At 33.1% G+C, this 17,334-nt stretch overlaps 1 protein-coding gene across 2 annotated transcripts in view; it reads right to left on the minus strand.

The window, feature by feature from the left end:
* Positions 1 to 11,057, minus strand: part of LOC113556491 (dachshund homolog 2) — a 120,375-nt gene extending 109,318 nt beyond the window's left edge. For both annotated transcript variants that reach the window (XM_026961469.1, XM_026961461.1), the window contains exon 1: positions 9,614 to 11,057. In XM_026961469.1, coding sequence (XP_026817270.1) covers positions 9,614 to 10,494 — 881 coding nt within the window. In that variant the 5' untranslated portion in view covers positions 10,495 to 11,057. The remainder of the gene's footprint in view (positions 1 to 9,613) is intronic.
* Positions 11,058 to 17,334: the final 6,277 nt, after the last annotated feature.

Raw genomic sequence — 17,334 nt, forward strand, 5'->3', positions numbered from 1 at the left:
AATTGTGTAAGTACCACCGCATACATTGCTGGGATATTTTATTCGATTTCGATGAGCGTTTGTCGGCCATTTTATAGCTCATGCATAAATGCATATAAATAGTCACAAATAACGAGCCTCGTTGATGGTCTTGTGTATGTGTATTTTGCAAAACATTATGTGATATTATTGTAGGTCGACTGTAAACGCAAAACTTACGGAGAACCGAATGAGTGAAATATAATTAAATATTCGACGCCATATACACACATTAAACTAGATGCGCATCTCTTGTGATTTGTGTAAAAAAAATGGCGTTCATAACCCGGTAAAAACGATAAATTTTTTTAAAAGGCTTATATTCATCCGCATCCTTAGCCATCACGGAGCATTAACGTTTGAATAATCGGATTGTATAAGACATGACGTACAGCTGTATACCAAGTTTAATTTAACCCTTTTTGCGACTGCCCGCCTCCACCGAAGGGAACGGATGTTCGTAAACGAGTCTGCGCGTTTATTACTGTAAATATAATGTATACATACATACTATTTACTATACACACATAATATATACGAACAAAAAATAAACGAAATAATCAAATCGTCTTTGGGGACTTAATCGATTTGCGACAACTCAAATCCCAGCGCAACATACAGTATAACATTATATATAGCTGTGCAGTTTGAAATAATTATTACAATCGGCTTTTGGTACAACACGAACGCTGATGACTCAAAATAAAAACAATCCTTTCAGCTGTAACATTGTCAAAACACATTTGTACTTCGTAAATTCGATTATATGATTTCCGTTCAATACCATTGAACTTGGAACTATATCTCTGCAAAAGTTGCAATTGTAAAGTTTATATAGTACCTATAATTACCCTATAGATAGTAATAATATACCTAATGTATTAAAGAATATAAAAATAATGCATTTCCCTTGCAAATTGAGAAACCAACATTTAGATAATATATAATCGTATACACATTATACGTATGTATAGATACTAAGATCTAATAATATTCTGAATATTACATTATATTAAGTATACCTACTACATCATATTAGCAAATCACGTGCATGACGCATACGCGTAAGTATTTATAATATATTATATATAATTTTGTATTTGTGTAGGTGAATATTATTTACGTTACACGTAGTGTAATGTAGTGAAAACTGTTTATAGAGCGATTCAAAAATTACATTCGATTATTACACGTTACCGTTGTCAACCGAGTAAAATATAATTCACCAGTCAAAATGTTATGTACGTGAGTTTCCTATATGTGAATATCTATGCGAAAAACAGGATGTTTCACAGTTATGGTACATTATATAATATATCGCACGCAAATTTCTAAAACCGATAAATTATGAAGTGTTTTGAAATTTATATTTGTCAACGGAAAAATAATGATAGTAATATAATGTTATAATCTTGTAGCTATATTATTATAATAGAATATAATAAAATACAGAACGATAATACGCACGTGATCGTTTTCCACGTAACGGTTTGTGTACAATATTATATTATACGAGAAGTTAAGTATGCGCAAATCGATAATACCCTATCCATTTAATCTGTAGATGGTGGCGGCGGTAGTGGTGCCGTATTTCAGGTATAATTTCCTACAAACGATTTATAATATTTTATATTATGTTATGAGCACCATCAACGCGTCTGCACAATAGTAAAATATATAATATAAAAAACGCACAGCGCACACACGTTATTTCTATATGGTTTTCGTAAAAAGCAAAGATATTATTGGAGAGCGAACAAAATAATTGATATACTGCACAATATATTATTAAAGACCTTGGGGGTACGAGATAATTTTAAAATTTGCGATCGACAGTTTTAATTTTGTGTTGTAAGTTTTGTTATTATATTAGAGTAAATTTACCTATATATTTTATCAAACTCAAAGGTGTAAGAACGTCATGCAAGATATCAAAATTTAAAAATACTCATATTCTCTCTCGGTTTGAAATTAAACCTTACCTTTAAGTTTGATAACACATACATGTCGATTCGGTCTAATAATTAAAACAAATAACAACTGCAATATTCGAACTATATACCGACAAACGCAAATTATTCACCGCGTTATATTATAATATGTACACGTTTTCTAGACTAAGAGAACACATCGTAATTTATCGAATGACAATCGACGCGTATAGATTTTATAACGATGATGACGTAGTGTACTGTATATTAATATAATGGAACACGTCTTGCAGTTCGCTGTGCTGCTTTTATTATAATATATTATCGTAAGCCGGCGGTGAGGAAACTGGCTTGCCACGCGGCCCACGGTGCTTCTCGCGTACGGCTGCAATCGGACTGGAAATGAAAACGGGGAAAAACCACAGCCGGCGTGACGCTCGCGCCGAATGCATTCGGAATGGAAAAGTGTGTATATATACGATATAATCGCACCGCGCCGCCGCGTCAAAGAGACACAGACTGCTATTACGATTATTACACTGCTGCTGCTGCCGACTCTGACTCTCTCTCTCTCTCTCTCTCTCTCACCGTGTCCCTATCATCGGCGGCTTCGCTCCGCAGTCTTCCCGTCTCTCTCGCCGCCATTCATGCCTCCACCGAGCCCAATACTATTGCCCGCCGTGTACGATTGTGTGCGTGCCGTAGTAGTAGTAGTAATATATAGTACGTCTGTCTGTCTGTCCGTCTGGCCGACCACCTGTTGGCCGCCGTGGTGTACGCCTACGCTCGGGTTTTCCCACCGCCCGACAACACTCTCTCACACTCTCTTTCTCTCTCTCACTCTTTTTTCTATGTCACTTGCCACATAATATATATATTATGTGTATGTGTTGTTGTTGTTGTTAGCTGTACCGCGTTTTCCATTCAATCGCTATGTAATATCCTACTCTCTGGCCCGCCCATTCACAAACGCGCATAACCCGCGGCGCGCGTTTACCACCCGAACTATATATACTCGTAATTTATCCTGTGCCGCAGAAATCGCGCATCGTTATTATCTACACGTGGTTAGTGCCTACTTACAGAGTGCTATATGTATGTATATATATATATATACAATTTAACACGTGATAAACCTAGGTGATGGCCGCCGAAAATACAACCTTTAAAATATACGACGAGAGGAAGGTATTTTATTACGGGCATAAGTATTGCACGCCAAGAAGAGCGCGTTATCATAGAAAGGAATGCATTCCTGGAATTAATCATAACTTTTTTTGAGAAAAGGAGGAAGAAACGGATTCCGTTAAAGTGACATGAATATTTTAATTATTTTTCCCTTTTGTAAGAGCATTCATAATGGTCATAACTCATTGGGATTTGAAAGCATTGTAAGCAAATAGTCTGGCGTGTTTTTTATCTATTAATGATATTTACATTGTTATAATATGCAAGTATATAGATATACGCTTATGTTTTTATGTTTTTACATTGAATCTATTTTAGATTTCTTTGTAGTTATATGAAATTGTATGTCGATAGTAAATAATAATAAATAATTATTGAATATTTTGAACAATTCAAGCAAATGTTGTTTAATGGATATAAACTAACCGCTTATAAATTACTCTTAATATTTGTATAATTATTGTATATAGCATATACCTAGGTATAGGTATTAAAAACATTACAAACCTGAAACCTACCTAAATATTATTGTTTTAACTTGGATATAATGTATAACGTATTTATTCTATATTATTCTATTTATCTACATATACGTCCTTCTCAAACAATATATAGGTACCCTATATATATTATATATATTATAATAGGTATAACAATAACATTAATAATAGTATTAAAAAAGCTGTTAATGTTATTTTTTAATATATGTACTACCAACGGTAGTAGAATTATGGCATCGGATCAATAAATGATTCTTTATAGGTATATATATTATCTATACATTCTACACGCATATAATAGCAAATATATATGTATACGTATAGCATTAAAGATATATATATACTGTGTATATGTAACTTATTTTAATATTATACACTATGTAGATGCCAACGTACTTAATTTTTTTCACTATTATTTGGATTATATAGAAATGATTTAATTAATAAAATATAACTTTGCTATTCACGACGGAACCGTAATTAAAAAACGACGATTGATTAATAAATTGATTACAGTTTTACCGATATATAATAATATTTATATAAATAATATTTTTACGTATTGTACACTGATGACGCGCATTGTTCGTTATTTTATATTTTGTTTCCATCGTTTACAATAATAACTAATTAATAACGGCTGAGCAGACTACACTTGAATGCGTTTTATAAAATCCCTCAGATTGGTTTCAAAACATTAAAATCTAATAAAACCGTATTCTTGTTTAATTATTAATCCATTGTAATACCCAAATCACATTGTTATATTATACTATGGACCATGGTATTACGCTACACCAGAGTAATAATATTCAAAATTATTTCAGTTTAAAGTTTATTATTATATTGATTCGATATTTTCAAAAGTTGAAACGAGAATAAATAAAATATTTGATTATACTGTGAATGAAGCAAAAAAAAAATAATTTATAAAATAGTATTATTAATTTAATTTTAATATTGATACCTATAATATCTGATTATATAATTTGGTATTTATCTAACTTTATATTTTTAACGGATATGGAATAAAAAAACGTATTAACAATAATGTATAAAGTAATAGGTGCCTACATTAACTATACATAGGTCATTGCTATTTACAATGAACAGTCGTCGTTTCGCAAGAAATCATATTTTATGTTTATTTCGTTTTAATTAAATATTAACTGCACGCATAGCGCACGTTAGGAGGTACCTATATAAAATAATAAATGAGCTCGCCGGAAACGGTTTACAGTTAATTATTAGATCAATACATCTACACAGGTACCTAATTGTAATAATAATAAAAATATGCGAATCAAAATCAAATGTTTCACTCTTATTACAATGTATAGTATTATTATATTAAATTATAATAAATCATAATTCATGTACCTATACTTGATATGCAGAAAACAATGTACCTACCCATATATTAATATCTTCGTCGTTTAAAAAAAAAAGTGGCTTAAAAGAAGAAGAAAAATATCGTATTTCTGTGATTATCGAAACGTTACACCGGCTGTTTGTAACGGGCTACGGGTCCTAAACAGTCTCTGTTGCGTCCGGTAAAAAAGCGGTGGATCCTACATAGGTATAATATAATATAACATTATGAACCCACAGCAGTGTACACACACGTGCGTAGGTGAGGTGTACCGTTTACGAATTGGTTATAATATTATTATGTGCAATAATAATCAGGTACCTAATCACCAATAATAATAATTTTGATAATTAATCTAACACAAATTAGTCTTGAAATCGTTGCGTCTAAAGATGGCTTGTAACAGTAACGTTAACACCATAATATACCGATTATATTTTATTATTTATTATTTAAGTACTGCGATATATTATAATTAATATATAGGTAATATATAAATAATTGAGACACTAAAAAGTTAGGCGCACATTGCTATGATTTAAAATATATATAGTACCTATATAAAAGTTTATCAATAAAATAGATAAAATAGTTGACTGTTCGGAATTTTTAGAAAAATTATGTGGGAAATCACTACCTTTAATTAAATAAAAGTCATCGTGTTATTAAAACACGTTTCGATAGATCTTAAAATCGCGTAATTTTAAATTAAACTTAGTCTTATAGATTGTATGTTTAAGTCCTACTCCTGCGACAAAGTTTAAAACTTCTATTTTGATTATGATCGAGCGTTTTACTAATAACAATTAACATAATATTATCATAATATCGTTTTGTACTATATCTATTGTAATAGATGATTTCTATTCTAAAATTTTGCAAATTTGTTAAACTCTGTACTCTTGAACTGCAATAATAAGAATTATCTCCAGGAAGTGTTTTTAAATTATATCCGATTTGTAGCTGCTAATTTTAAAAAATAATAATAATAATCATTCACCTATATATATTATACCTAATAAACGCGTGAGTACGTAAACCCATGCAAAGCCCTACATGGTTACTTATTTTAATACCTATATTGTATATGTATATACATATTATGTAGGTATTTATACTCGCATTTGCGTTAAATTATTGTAAAACCATTTAAAACAAGTCTACTCTGCAGACGCCTGATGTTAACTGCACCGAAACCACGAGACGCGATGACGCGTTTCAATCGTCGGATTGACGCGTATGAACTTGAATAAAATGAAAATGTGTGGCTATTATAGTTACTGGCATTAGTTACGTAAGTAATTTATTAAATAACGTATATATCGGGTATACCACTGTCAAACGGACTCGTCTTTTGTTCGTACGTCTTTGAACATCATTTATTTTTTAATGTGCGTGATAATATTATTTAATACAAAACAAATACACATAAATATATATATATGTATGTATATATGTAGTTTCCAACGTACTTATTCTGAATACATAAATAGGTACATGCTGATACCTTTATAGTATCAGTAGAAGTAAATTAAAATATAAAATATTTTTACGATAAACGTGTAGGTACTTCTTGTGTGTAAAATAATTACGTACCTATATAATATAATTTAACAGCCCATGTGAAATAATTAATAAACGTATAACTCGCGCATTCTTATTAATGTTTACCTTGAGATCATTGCAAAGTTAATTTGATACTACAAAATAATAATATAATATCTAGGTGGCCATTGTTGCAGAAAACTTATCATAAAACACTCATTAAAGGTAACCGTTTAGGAACGAACTATATGCGTATATAGGTACATATAGTATTGTACGATAATAGTTGGCTAATTGTTAATTAAAACTATATATATATATATGCTTAAACAAAATAATATATCTTACACAACCTAATACTATACCTATATAAACTGCACGCGTCGTTTATACATTAGGTCATCTAAATATACAAGTACTATAATATGTAGTAGATATGTACATTAGGTATCTACATATTATGCAGATTTGTTTTAATGTTTAAAACTGAAATGTTGTATTTTTTTTAATTTAGAAGTTTGATGTAGAAATTTAACCTATTATTATAAAAAAAGCGTTTGATTCAGATTTTTTTTTTTAATATTTAACATTATTATAGTGGTTACAGATTATGATTTAAAAAAAATCGAAATGAAACAATGTTTTCATGGTTTATTTTAACTTTATGGAAGCTACAATGGTTTTTTTCTGAATATAGGTGCAGTTATATATAGGTACACTCGTGAAAAATGAATCAAGAAAAATACAAAACCGTACAGCCCATGTGGAATAGGCGTTGTTTAGCGTTAATTTATTTTTATTTTTAGTTATATATATGTTATTGCAACAAAACTATAGTAAAATAATAACAACGATTTGGATATAGTATTCGTGCGGTATACAAATATAAATGTATGTAAGTGGAATATAGTAAGTAATATATGCCACCTCATTTTAAGGGTGGGCACAATATAAGTCCCTAGGATTTATATATTTTCCCCGCGCGTTTTGCTTAATTGATCTATAGCATGCGCTCGTCGATCGCGTGATCCAGCGCAATTTTATTGTTATTCATACGCGCGCGCACACATATATAATAATATATACATTTCCTCCCCGATGTAGTTAATACATATAAAATGTATATATATATGTATATTTTATTCCTTTGTAACAATGTATTTCTCTACTGGCAAATAACCCTTTAGAATGCTATTTCCCCCTTATTGTGCAACAGCGACCCCATATTGTGGAAGTGTGTACCTATATATTATATACATATATAAATAGTACCCTACCACTCGACAATTTTTTTACCTATGACCGACTATATATGCATTGGTATATATTATATAAACTCCACCGAACACTCCCGTGTTAGTATATATTCCTACTCCTATAATGTATATATGTATTTTAATACCTATATCTCTTATAATTTTTTGCCAGTCAGAACTGCTATACGATTGTATAGACTCGGCATCTACCTACCTACATATATTATATTTTATAGGTGCCATATTTGGTAAGTTTTTCACGATTGCGGTGGATATAATTTTTTATTTACCTAGGCCCATAATATATTATTGAGTATACGACTATAATAGCCACGTTAAAACCCGTTAAAAAATACGCATAGGTACACTAGCTATGAATATAAATAATTCTACCAATAAATACACGTTACGTGTTGGAAAACTGAAAAGTTTCAGTGCGCGATGTACAATTACATATACATAAATATTTAACCTATGAATGATTATATGTGACTGATTTTGTCCATTATTTAATAACATATTTAAAAACAATATACCTATAATAGGGTCGGTGCAATAAATTTAATGCCTATAAGTACCTATTTATATTATCGAAACATATGTGATTTTAACTGTACAGTGATATAGGCACCTTTCAGTGTATATGTCATCTGTATAGGTGTTTATTGTGTACACGTGCGATTCGAATAAGTGAAAATAAATGGGACGAATACGATTCACGGACGGTGTTTCCGTTTGGGTATAATAAAATCTGTCAAGGGTTTTATAAATGCGATTGTCGTCGGGGTTTGTCTGTAAATGCAACACGTGTTTTCCGACCCCAAAAGCTGCTCTTCTACAGTGTATTAAAGGGGGAAAATCGTCGGCGCGTATATTATTTACACGCGAAAACTGTGGGTAATTCTATACGCGATGAGCTTTTACGATTATTTCGTATTGTTTTTCGTATAGGTACATATATATATATTATATACCATTCCCATGTAATATAAATTCAGTTTGTATTGCATTTAGATAGTTTTAAAACCGTCAATTACGGGGTTACGTGTATATTAGCCGGTCTATACGGCTGTCTCGAGCCGGGTGTTTAGTCATAATTTTCGAAAGCGTTTCGTGAAGATTTATACGTATGTCCATCTACATAATACATAGGTATTAGAATAACTTTATGTACAGGCACTCGTGTCATGCACAGGAAACGCAATTTGTCTGCATCGCGCCTTTTGGATTCATTTATGCCTATACAGATAATAGAAAATTATAGGGTTGCGCCCTATGAGAAATTAGAGGTATTAACCGGAAAGAATGAGCATGGGGTCAAATTTAAAGAATCCGCCCACAATATACCTATTATACTAATATATATATATATATATATAAATATATGTGTGCGCATTCGAACATCGCAAAGGCAAACGCGTTAAAGTCCTTTATAATATTATATTCGCGGTACACGTGAAACATAAATATATAAATCCTCGAAAATCCCCAAACGCATCTACAACGTACCTTTGAATATACCTAAATCAGATGACTTCTATATTATACCCGGTGAGTTCAACTATTATACCGAATATAATTGGTTACATTGAAATATATTTCCATATGTTCCAAATTCAGTTACCAATGAACGTGTATGTATATAATAATATATTATAGGAGTTTATATATATATATATATATATAGGTGTGAACCTAAATCATCGTCATCGCCAATAGTTTTATAAACATATATCATTACAGTAGCTGTTACGATTTAGCCGTATAATAATTATATAATATCATATCATATAAAGTCCTTACCTGGCGGTCGTGCAGTCTCTGTATAGCGTGTCGAAGTCCTTGCACGAGAGCAGCTTGCACCTGTTCACGCCCGGCTGTATGGCGCCCATGCCGCGGAGTATGCGTACCTGTTCGACGTTGCACACGAGCGGTACGATGTCGAGCCGCTTGAGTTTGGTGTAGACAGTGTGCAGGCCGCCGACCAAATGTTTGAGGAACAGCTCGAACGCCTGCGGCAAGCACAGCATCGTGTCGCCGGCTATCATGAACGCGGCCACTTTCTGACCGCGGTACTCGACCAACTTGCACTCGTTGGCGGCCGGGTCGGTGCTGCTGATCGGCGGCGGGCTGTTGTACGACCGCGGCGGGTGTTGCTGCTGCTGCTGCTGTTGCTGCTGCAACGACGTGTGTTGCTGTTGCTGCTGCTGCTGTTGCTGTTGCTGTTGGTGGTGATGGGCCATGGCCATCAGATCGAGCGGCGACGAGTGGTGCACCAGCGAGTTGAACAGTCCCATGGGTATGCGGGACGCGAGCGAGCTCATGGACGACACCGGAGCCGGCACCACCGGCGGCGCGCTCTGCGGCACCGGCGGGCTGAGTCCACGCGTTGGCGTGATGATGGCGTGGTGCTGTGAAGTGTTGATGAGGTTCATCATGGGGCTGTTGCCCCGCTCGTCCCTGGGACTGCCGTCCTTGTTGCCACCCACGCTGCTACCGCCGCCCACTGATGACGGGCCCGTGGCCGGTTGCTGTTGCATTTGCTGTATTTGCTGTTGTTGGAGCTGCTGCTGCTGCTGGGACGACGTGGACGACGGCGGTGGTGGGCTGGTCGACACGTTGCTGCTGCGGTCGCTGCCGGAGCCGGTGGATTCCGCGCCGGCATTTGACGAATCCATGATCATGTCGATGCTGCACCGATGATGATGATGTGCCGAGGTTCGCGCTCTATCGCGCTCAATTACGCGGACGGCGACTGCGGTCCTTGCAATGCGAAACGAATCGTTGCAGTCTTTACAGTACGACCGGTGTGCCTACGCGCATATACCTATGTAATATATTATACTGTACGACGTGAAAATGTACATAAACATATGAGAACAAACGCACACTGCAACGGCGATGGTCGCAATACTGTTGTTGGAATCACTGCACTCGCGCGGGTGCGCGGAAACGGATATTCAACGGCGGTCGGTTTCCGGATCGAGTCAACGGCAATACAGCAGACCGTCGACATGCGCGGAAAAACGGTAAAAAAAAATTCGACGACACCAAAACGATTCCCCCTTATACCTGCGGCGGCACCGGATCACGCGGACACACACGCGAAAAAGAAATTATACGCGTGCGAGTGTATATGTGTGTAAAATGATTTCGATATTATTTTTTTCTACACTGTTTGCGTGCGGTGTGTGCCGGGCGGCGGTTTGCGACCGGGCGGCGGTACGGTTGGAACGCGACTGTTGCGGGCGCGGCCGTCTGCGGCTGCTTCTGCTGCTGCTGCTGTTGCTGCTGCTGCTGCTACCGCCGTCGTCGTCGTCGTCGCGTTGGCCGCCGCGTTCGCGCTCGCCGAATTTCCCCCACCGCGCCGGCCACGCGCCATTGGCCGACCGCGGCCGCCACGGTGCCGCCCACCGACGCTGAACCCCGTCCCGCGCGGCCGGCGCCCCAGAGCTCCGCCCCCATCCGCCACCGCTTTAGCGATACGGCGGCGGCAGCGACGACGACGACGACGACGACGACTCTGACTGTCTCCGCTCCGCACATCGCACACACACACAAACACACGCGCGTGTGTGATGCATAATATTTCTTCGTTTTTATGATTACTATTATTATTATTATATTTTTTTTTACCCATTTTTCCTTTTGCGCCGCGTTCGTTCTTCCGCGCTGCAAACGTATATAATATTATATTGTATAAAATATGTGTCTGCGCGCGCGCGGCCACGTGTGTTTGTGTGCGAATTCGCCTCTCGCTCGCACTCACACCCGCGTACTGCAGCATAGTATAATAATAATAATAATAATAATAATAATAGTACATATATAACTCTGTCTCTCGCTGTTCGCGCGCCGTTTACTTTTGTATGGCAAAAGTATCGCTCGTGTGTCCAACCCCTTTGTGTCCTCCCCTCCGCCCTCCCCACCGCCAACCGCAGCAACAAACTCCCCGCGGAGCACCTTGTGCAGCATTGCGCGCCGCGCTCCCACCGCACACCACTCGACCGCAACTCGCCGCGCGCGCGAAAATCGCACCCCTCGCGTGGGCGCCGGCGAACGGACGCGGACGGACGCGGACCGACGGCCAAAGAAATGGGTCAAATATTGTACATAGTGAATTGGAAAAAATTAACGCGCGCACACAGAGTTTTCGTGTCTAAATCGATTTTTGCCCGAGCCCGCCCCGCAACGGATATTCTATATATTATTATATATAAATGGAAAAAATAAATAATACGCTTTTATATTATTTTTAAAAGGCCTGTGTACAGCGCATTGTATATAGGTATACGCACATACCTACCGTGTACTATTGCTTCATCGAAATATACGTATATACCCGAGTATTCGTCTACAATAAATAAAATATTTGCGTACGATACGCGGGCCAAATGTATGTATTTTGTCTTTACATCAACAATGATACGTCTATTAAACAAGTACACTGAAACTACGGTAGCCTATAATAATTATTATATCTCATATACATGATGAATATTATTATAGGTATATAATACATATATCATAATATATTTATCATTTTATGTATAGGTAGGTTGTAGGTACGACTACTTTACTCAGAAATATACCTATAGGCGCGAATTAATGTTCGTATACATATTTATAATGTGCTATGTACATATATTATATTATACGTATATTTATAATAATATATTATATATAGTAAATTACAGTGGCTATGCGTGAAAACGTAAAAAAATGTTACTAAAAATAATAAAACGCCAAATCTGGTTTTTTTTTGTCAATTTCAAATACGGCTATTTATATATATATATATATGTGTGTGTGTGTGCGTACATAGATTAAATATTAAAATATTAGATAATATATACTAAATATTCATCATTGTACATATTATATTTATGTACCGCCTATATATATGACGTAAACGCTTGTCTTCCCCATATGATGCTCCAATAATCCTAAACAACCTAAATCCTTCCTCAAATGATGATGAGTCTATAATATTGTTATGTCATAAGTATATTATATGTATATATTATCAGCGAAAAAACACAAAAAATAATATTATTTGAATGATACACATTTTAGCTAAAACAATATTGAATTGATCTATTATAATATTATATAAGTATATTATATTCATATTATATAGGTTTATTTAAAAAAACATTATTGTATTTTTATTATAATTAATATTTACAAAAAAGATAAATATCTATAAAAGAATTTTTATAAACTAATAAACTATGAATAATATATTACTGATATATGTATATAATACTCTATTATATTCTATGGTTTGCACTTAAATCGCGATTTCGTTAAACACGCAATATTTGAATAAAATTTCTATTTGTTAGTAAAAAATGATTATATATACAAATGAATACGTGTGTAGGTATATATAATAAGAAAATATGTACCTATATACCTATATATATTTATAAAGTCTATTGTCTATGAATCATTTAAGTAGAGATACTAGCGTTACGTTATGTGCACAATAATTGAATAATTCATCTATTTAAAATGTAGATATACCTACCTTTTTATTAATTAATAGTGTATAGATAGGTACACTATACACACGGATAGTTAGCACATAACAAGTTTAATTCGTAAAGGTATAACGCTCTATGTGTAATATAATATACCTATTATGTAGTTAATTTTTTCTGTTTAGAAATGTCTTATTTAAATTTAACGATTTTTACTTAAATATAGCATCATGTTTAACGAACAGACTTATCAACAATTAATTATTCGCACATGGTCGGATACCGCGGTCGGTTGACTGATAAAAAGAAAATAAATAGGGCGATCTACGCTTAAAACAAAAGTCATTATCGCTGTAACATTGTATGGTTCCTGGTGTGTTCATATATATATATATATTTCCTTGCTCTCCTATATATCTATATAATATACTAGCTACAAGCATATAAAAATCTATTGACTATATAATAACTTTGAGATTTAATTATTTTCAATTAATTGGTTTTTGATGTACCTATATTATTTATATTTGAATAAATGTGCTGCAAATTCTTTCAGGGTATTATTTATTCAAACTCATTTAAGACAGACATTAACTACGTTTAACCTAGTGAATTAAAAATATTACTTTTGCAACTAATTGTATAATGTTATATTTTATAAACTGTTATAGTTGATTTTTTTTTTTTTATGGTAATGAATTATTATATAATACACAGAATGCTCCAGAATCGAATCGTTTTAATTTATAGTTGTCTATATTTTATTATACCGTTTAAAGGAGTAACAATAATATATATTTAAAATTAATTTTAAGTTAAACTTAAATCATTTTTTTTTCAAATAGGTACACCAAATATGTTTTTACCATTTATTAATATTTTTAGTAATAAACATATTAGTATAAGTTAAATAATAATGATGCTTATACTATAATATGTATTGATATTCTAAAAATACTTTACGGGTTATACAAATTACAATTATGAATATCGATAAATGAGAACAAATAAATAGATTAGAAAGTAAAATAAACTACGCTTCATGACACCAATAAAACTTCAAACAATACTTATAATATTACATATTATATAGAGCTCAATAAATATAGTATTGATCTGACAAGCCCAATTGTTTAAATTGTGTTTTGAGTATAATATTTATGCCCGTAATAACCGTAAAGGCGCGTAGGTATATAATCAATAGACAATTTCAAAATTCATGTAAAATCATATAAATTATTATATATAGTATAGGTATATATACACGAGAAATATTTTCATGAATAGAGGTATAGACATAAATTAAAACTATATATTTAAATTAAGTCATGAAAATTAAAAGGAAACGTTATAATCTGTTGGAAATCCATTAAAATCACAATAAATTAAAATACGAAACTGCATTATATGGTACATTATATATATATATGAACTATATAACATCAAATATTTATCCGTATACTATGTTTACGTTAATCTGTTTTAACGTTTCATTTGTTTTTACATATAATCCGGTTTGAAGGTAACTATATTATATATTTTGTTTATTACATTATAATATCCAGCCAAAAACAACTATACATTGAATTATCTACCTAGCTATGAATCGCCATACTGGAACAATTATTGATATTTGGTTATCAATATTCAATTTTAAATAGGTATTCAGCTAAACTATATATTATTCAATATCTGTTATTAAATTATAATGATATATATATATATATATATAAATATATTTTAGATATCTTAAGAATTATTCATCATTATAATAATATATATGTTTAGTACCTATAATACCTACCCAAATAATATTATGTACGAATATAATAAGGTATGAATAACTATAAACATTATTATATACATTTTTTTTTTTTGCTTAAAATATATGTGCGAATTGTCTTTAAGTGTGTGTGCACACTTACATTACACGCACGCCATCGATTTACCTATACATTATATAATACATATGCGCTCCAGTCGTATATATTTGCCTGTATTAAATTATATACACATAAAAGTACCTCGTACCTATGTACTATATATATATGTATATATCCGAGCAGGAACATTATTGTATGCCGGAATTGAAAAGGGGCGAGCGAAAAATAAAAAAATAAATGCATCATCTATACATATATGTATACTTACTCTATATACGGGGGCAATTGAACAAAGCGGTTACAGTTTCCTTTTATTTTGTTGTTTTTTTTTTTTTACAAGCATTAAATTGTACCCTAAAACACATTTTGATTTACTACTGAGTGGCTTATATGACAGATTCTATTATTTTATAGTTTTGAAAGCGCATATATAATATATATTATATTATATATATAGGTATATATTGTACTCACAACAAACAGTAGTTGGTAGCTATACATGTATATATACACTTATATATATATTATGTGTGTATACTTACTACCTTTTATAATACATATGCGCACACAAGCTAATCGAAAAATGTTTTGACATTAAAAAATAAAGAACGGTGAGATGGAACAAAAGTGTAACTATACTTATACATATTATATATGTACCAGCTATATAATATAAAGGTGTATATAATAATATTATGTGTACACAGCACATATACATATAATATAGGCTGCCTCGACGATAGTATAATGAGCAAGTATCCATAACGGTTTTTTCCATATATATCATAATAATAATAATATAACGTATATTTTTTTTATTAAAAATCCTTTAAACCTCATCATACCTATAACACGCTACGAGCATCATCTATACCTATTATAACCCATCGTGTTCATTATTATTTGTGACCGCATGCAGGCAGTTGATAAATCATATTGTAACCAATTAACGACATTTTCATTTGACGGCAGCCTGACAGTAAATACGGTAGTAATAGGTAGGTACATGAAGATTAGTATATATAGGTACCTGTGTACATATACGTAATAACATGGTATATCGTCATCGATATACCTGTGGATATGGATGGACCTGCAGCACATGTAAATGCCGCAGCCGCCGCCATTCGCGATGCAAATATGCGCGCGGTCCACCTACTGAAGCTACACACAACATCAATATTATGTTGTACACTCATAACACGTTTATACATCATATGTACGCGCCAGCATAGGCTACTTACCGGAACAATTTTTTTAAATCACTTTTCTATCAAGGTCGGCGGGTGCATTTACCGGGTTCCTTGACTCGGAATCCGTTTTGCATACCGAACGCGTCCCCGGGCAGATCTACTCGGTCCTAATACGACGACAGCTGAGAGTATATTACACATATAATATACGTATACATATTAAATATATTTATTATCACCGCGTACACCCCACAGTTTATGTACTGCACATCACACAATCGTTTGCCCGAAACGAAAATTACGCATAGCGATGTTATTTTAATTTTTCGCGATGTGTATAGCATTATATGTAGGTATACATAATATATGTATATCTATACATGTAATAAATATGATTTATTTAATTACAAATATACATATTTTAAACTGCAGTATATACCTGTTAGTGTTCTAACTACTGGAATGGTCTCGTTTACAGGGCCATATTCTTGCATGTATTTATATAACGTACATATATAGGTGTGTTGCAGATAGTTTTTAAGCTATAATATACAGGACGATTGACCGTGCATGCTATCCCCAAATTTTTCGCATTTAGATATATCATTTATTGTTCTGCAAAATCTGTTTTTGGGATTTTATATATAACTAAAATACTAATACAAATACAATACGTCTTATGAGGACTATATTTTCAAATACTTTTTATTAATATATATAAATATAATATGTGATTATATTTTTCTTTATGTATATAAAATGAAATTTATAATAACTTAAAGGAATCGTTCGTATTTTTATTTAGATACATGGACATTTTCAAAAAAAATAAGTCACTAGTTAAAAGGACTAGACTTCTACAAGCTTATTAATGGCTAAATAGATACAATAGTATGTATATGTAAATTAATTAAAAATTATACATATTTCATATTATAATATATGTAGATACTTAGGTTTAG

This window comes from Rhopalosiphum maidis, chromosome 1 (genome assembly GCF_003676215.2).
Source record: "Rhopalosiphum maidis isolate BTI-1 chromosome 1, ASM367621v3, whole genome shotgun sequence".
NCBI classification, from domain to species: Eukaryota; Metazoa; Arthropoda; class Insecta; order Hemiptera; family Aphididae; genus Rhopalosiphum; species Rhopalosiphum maidis.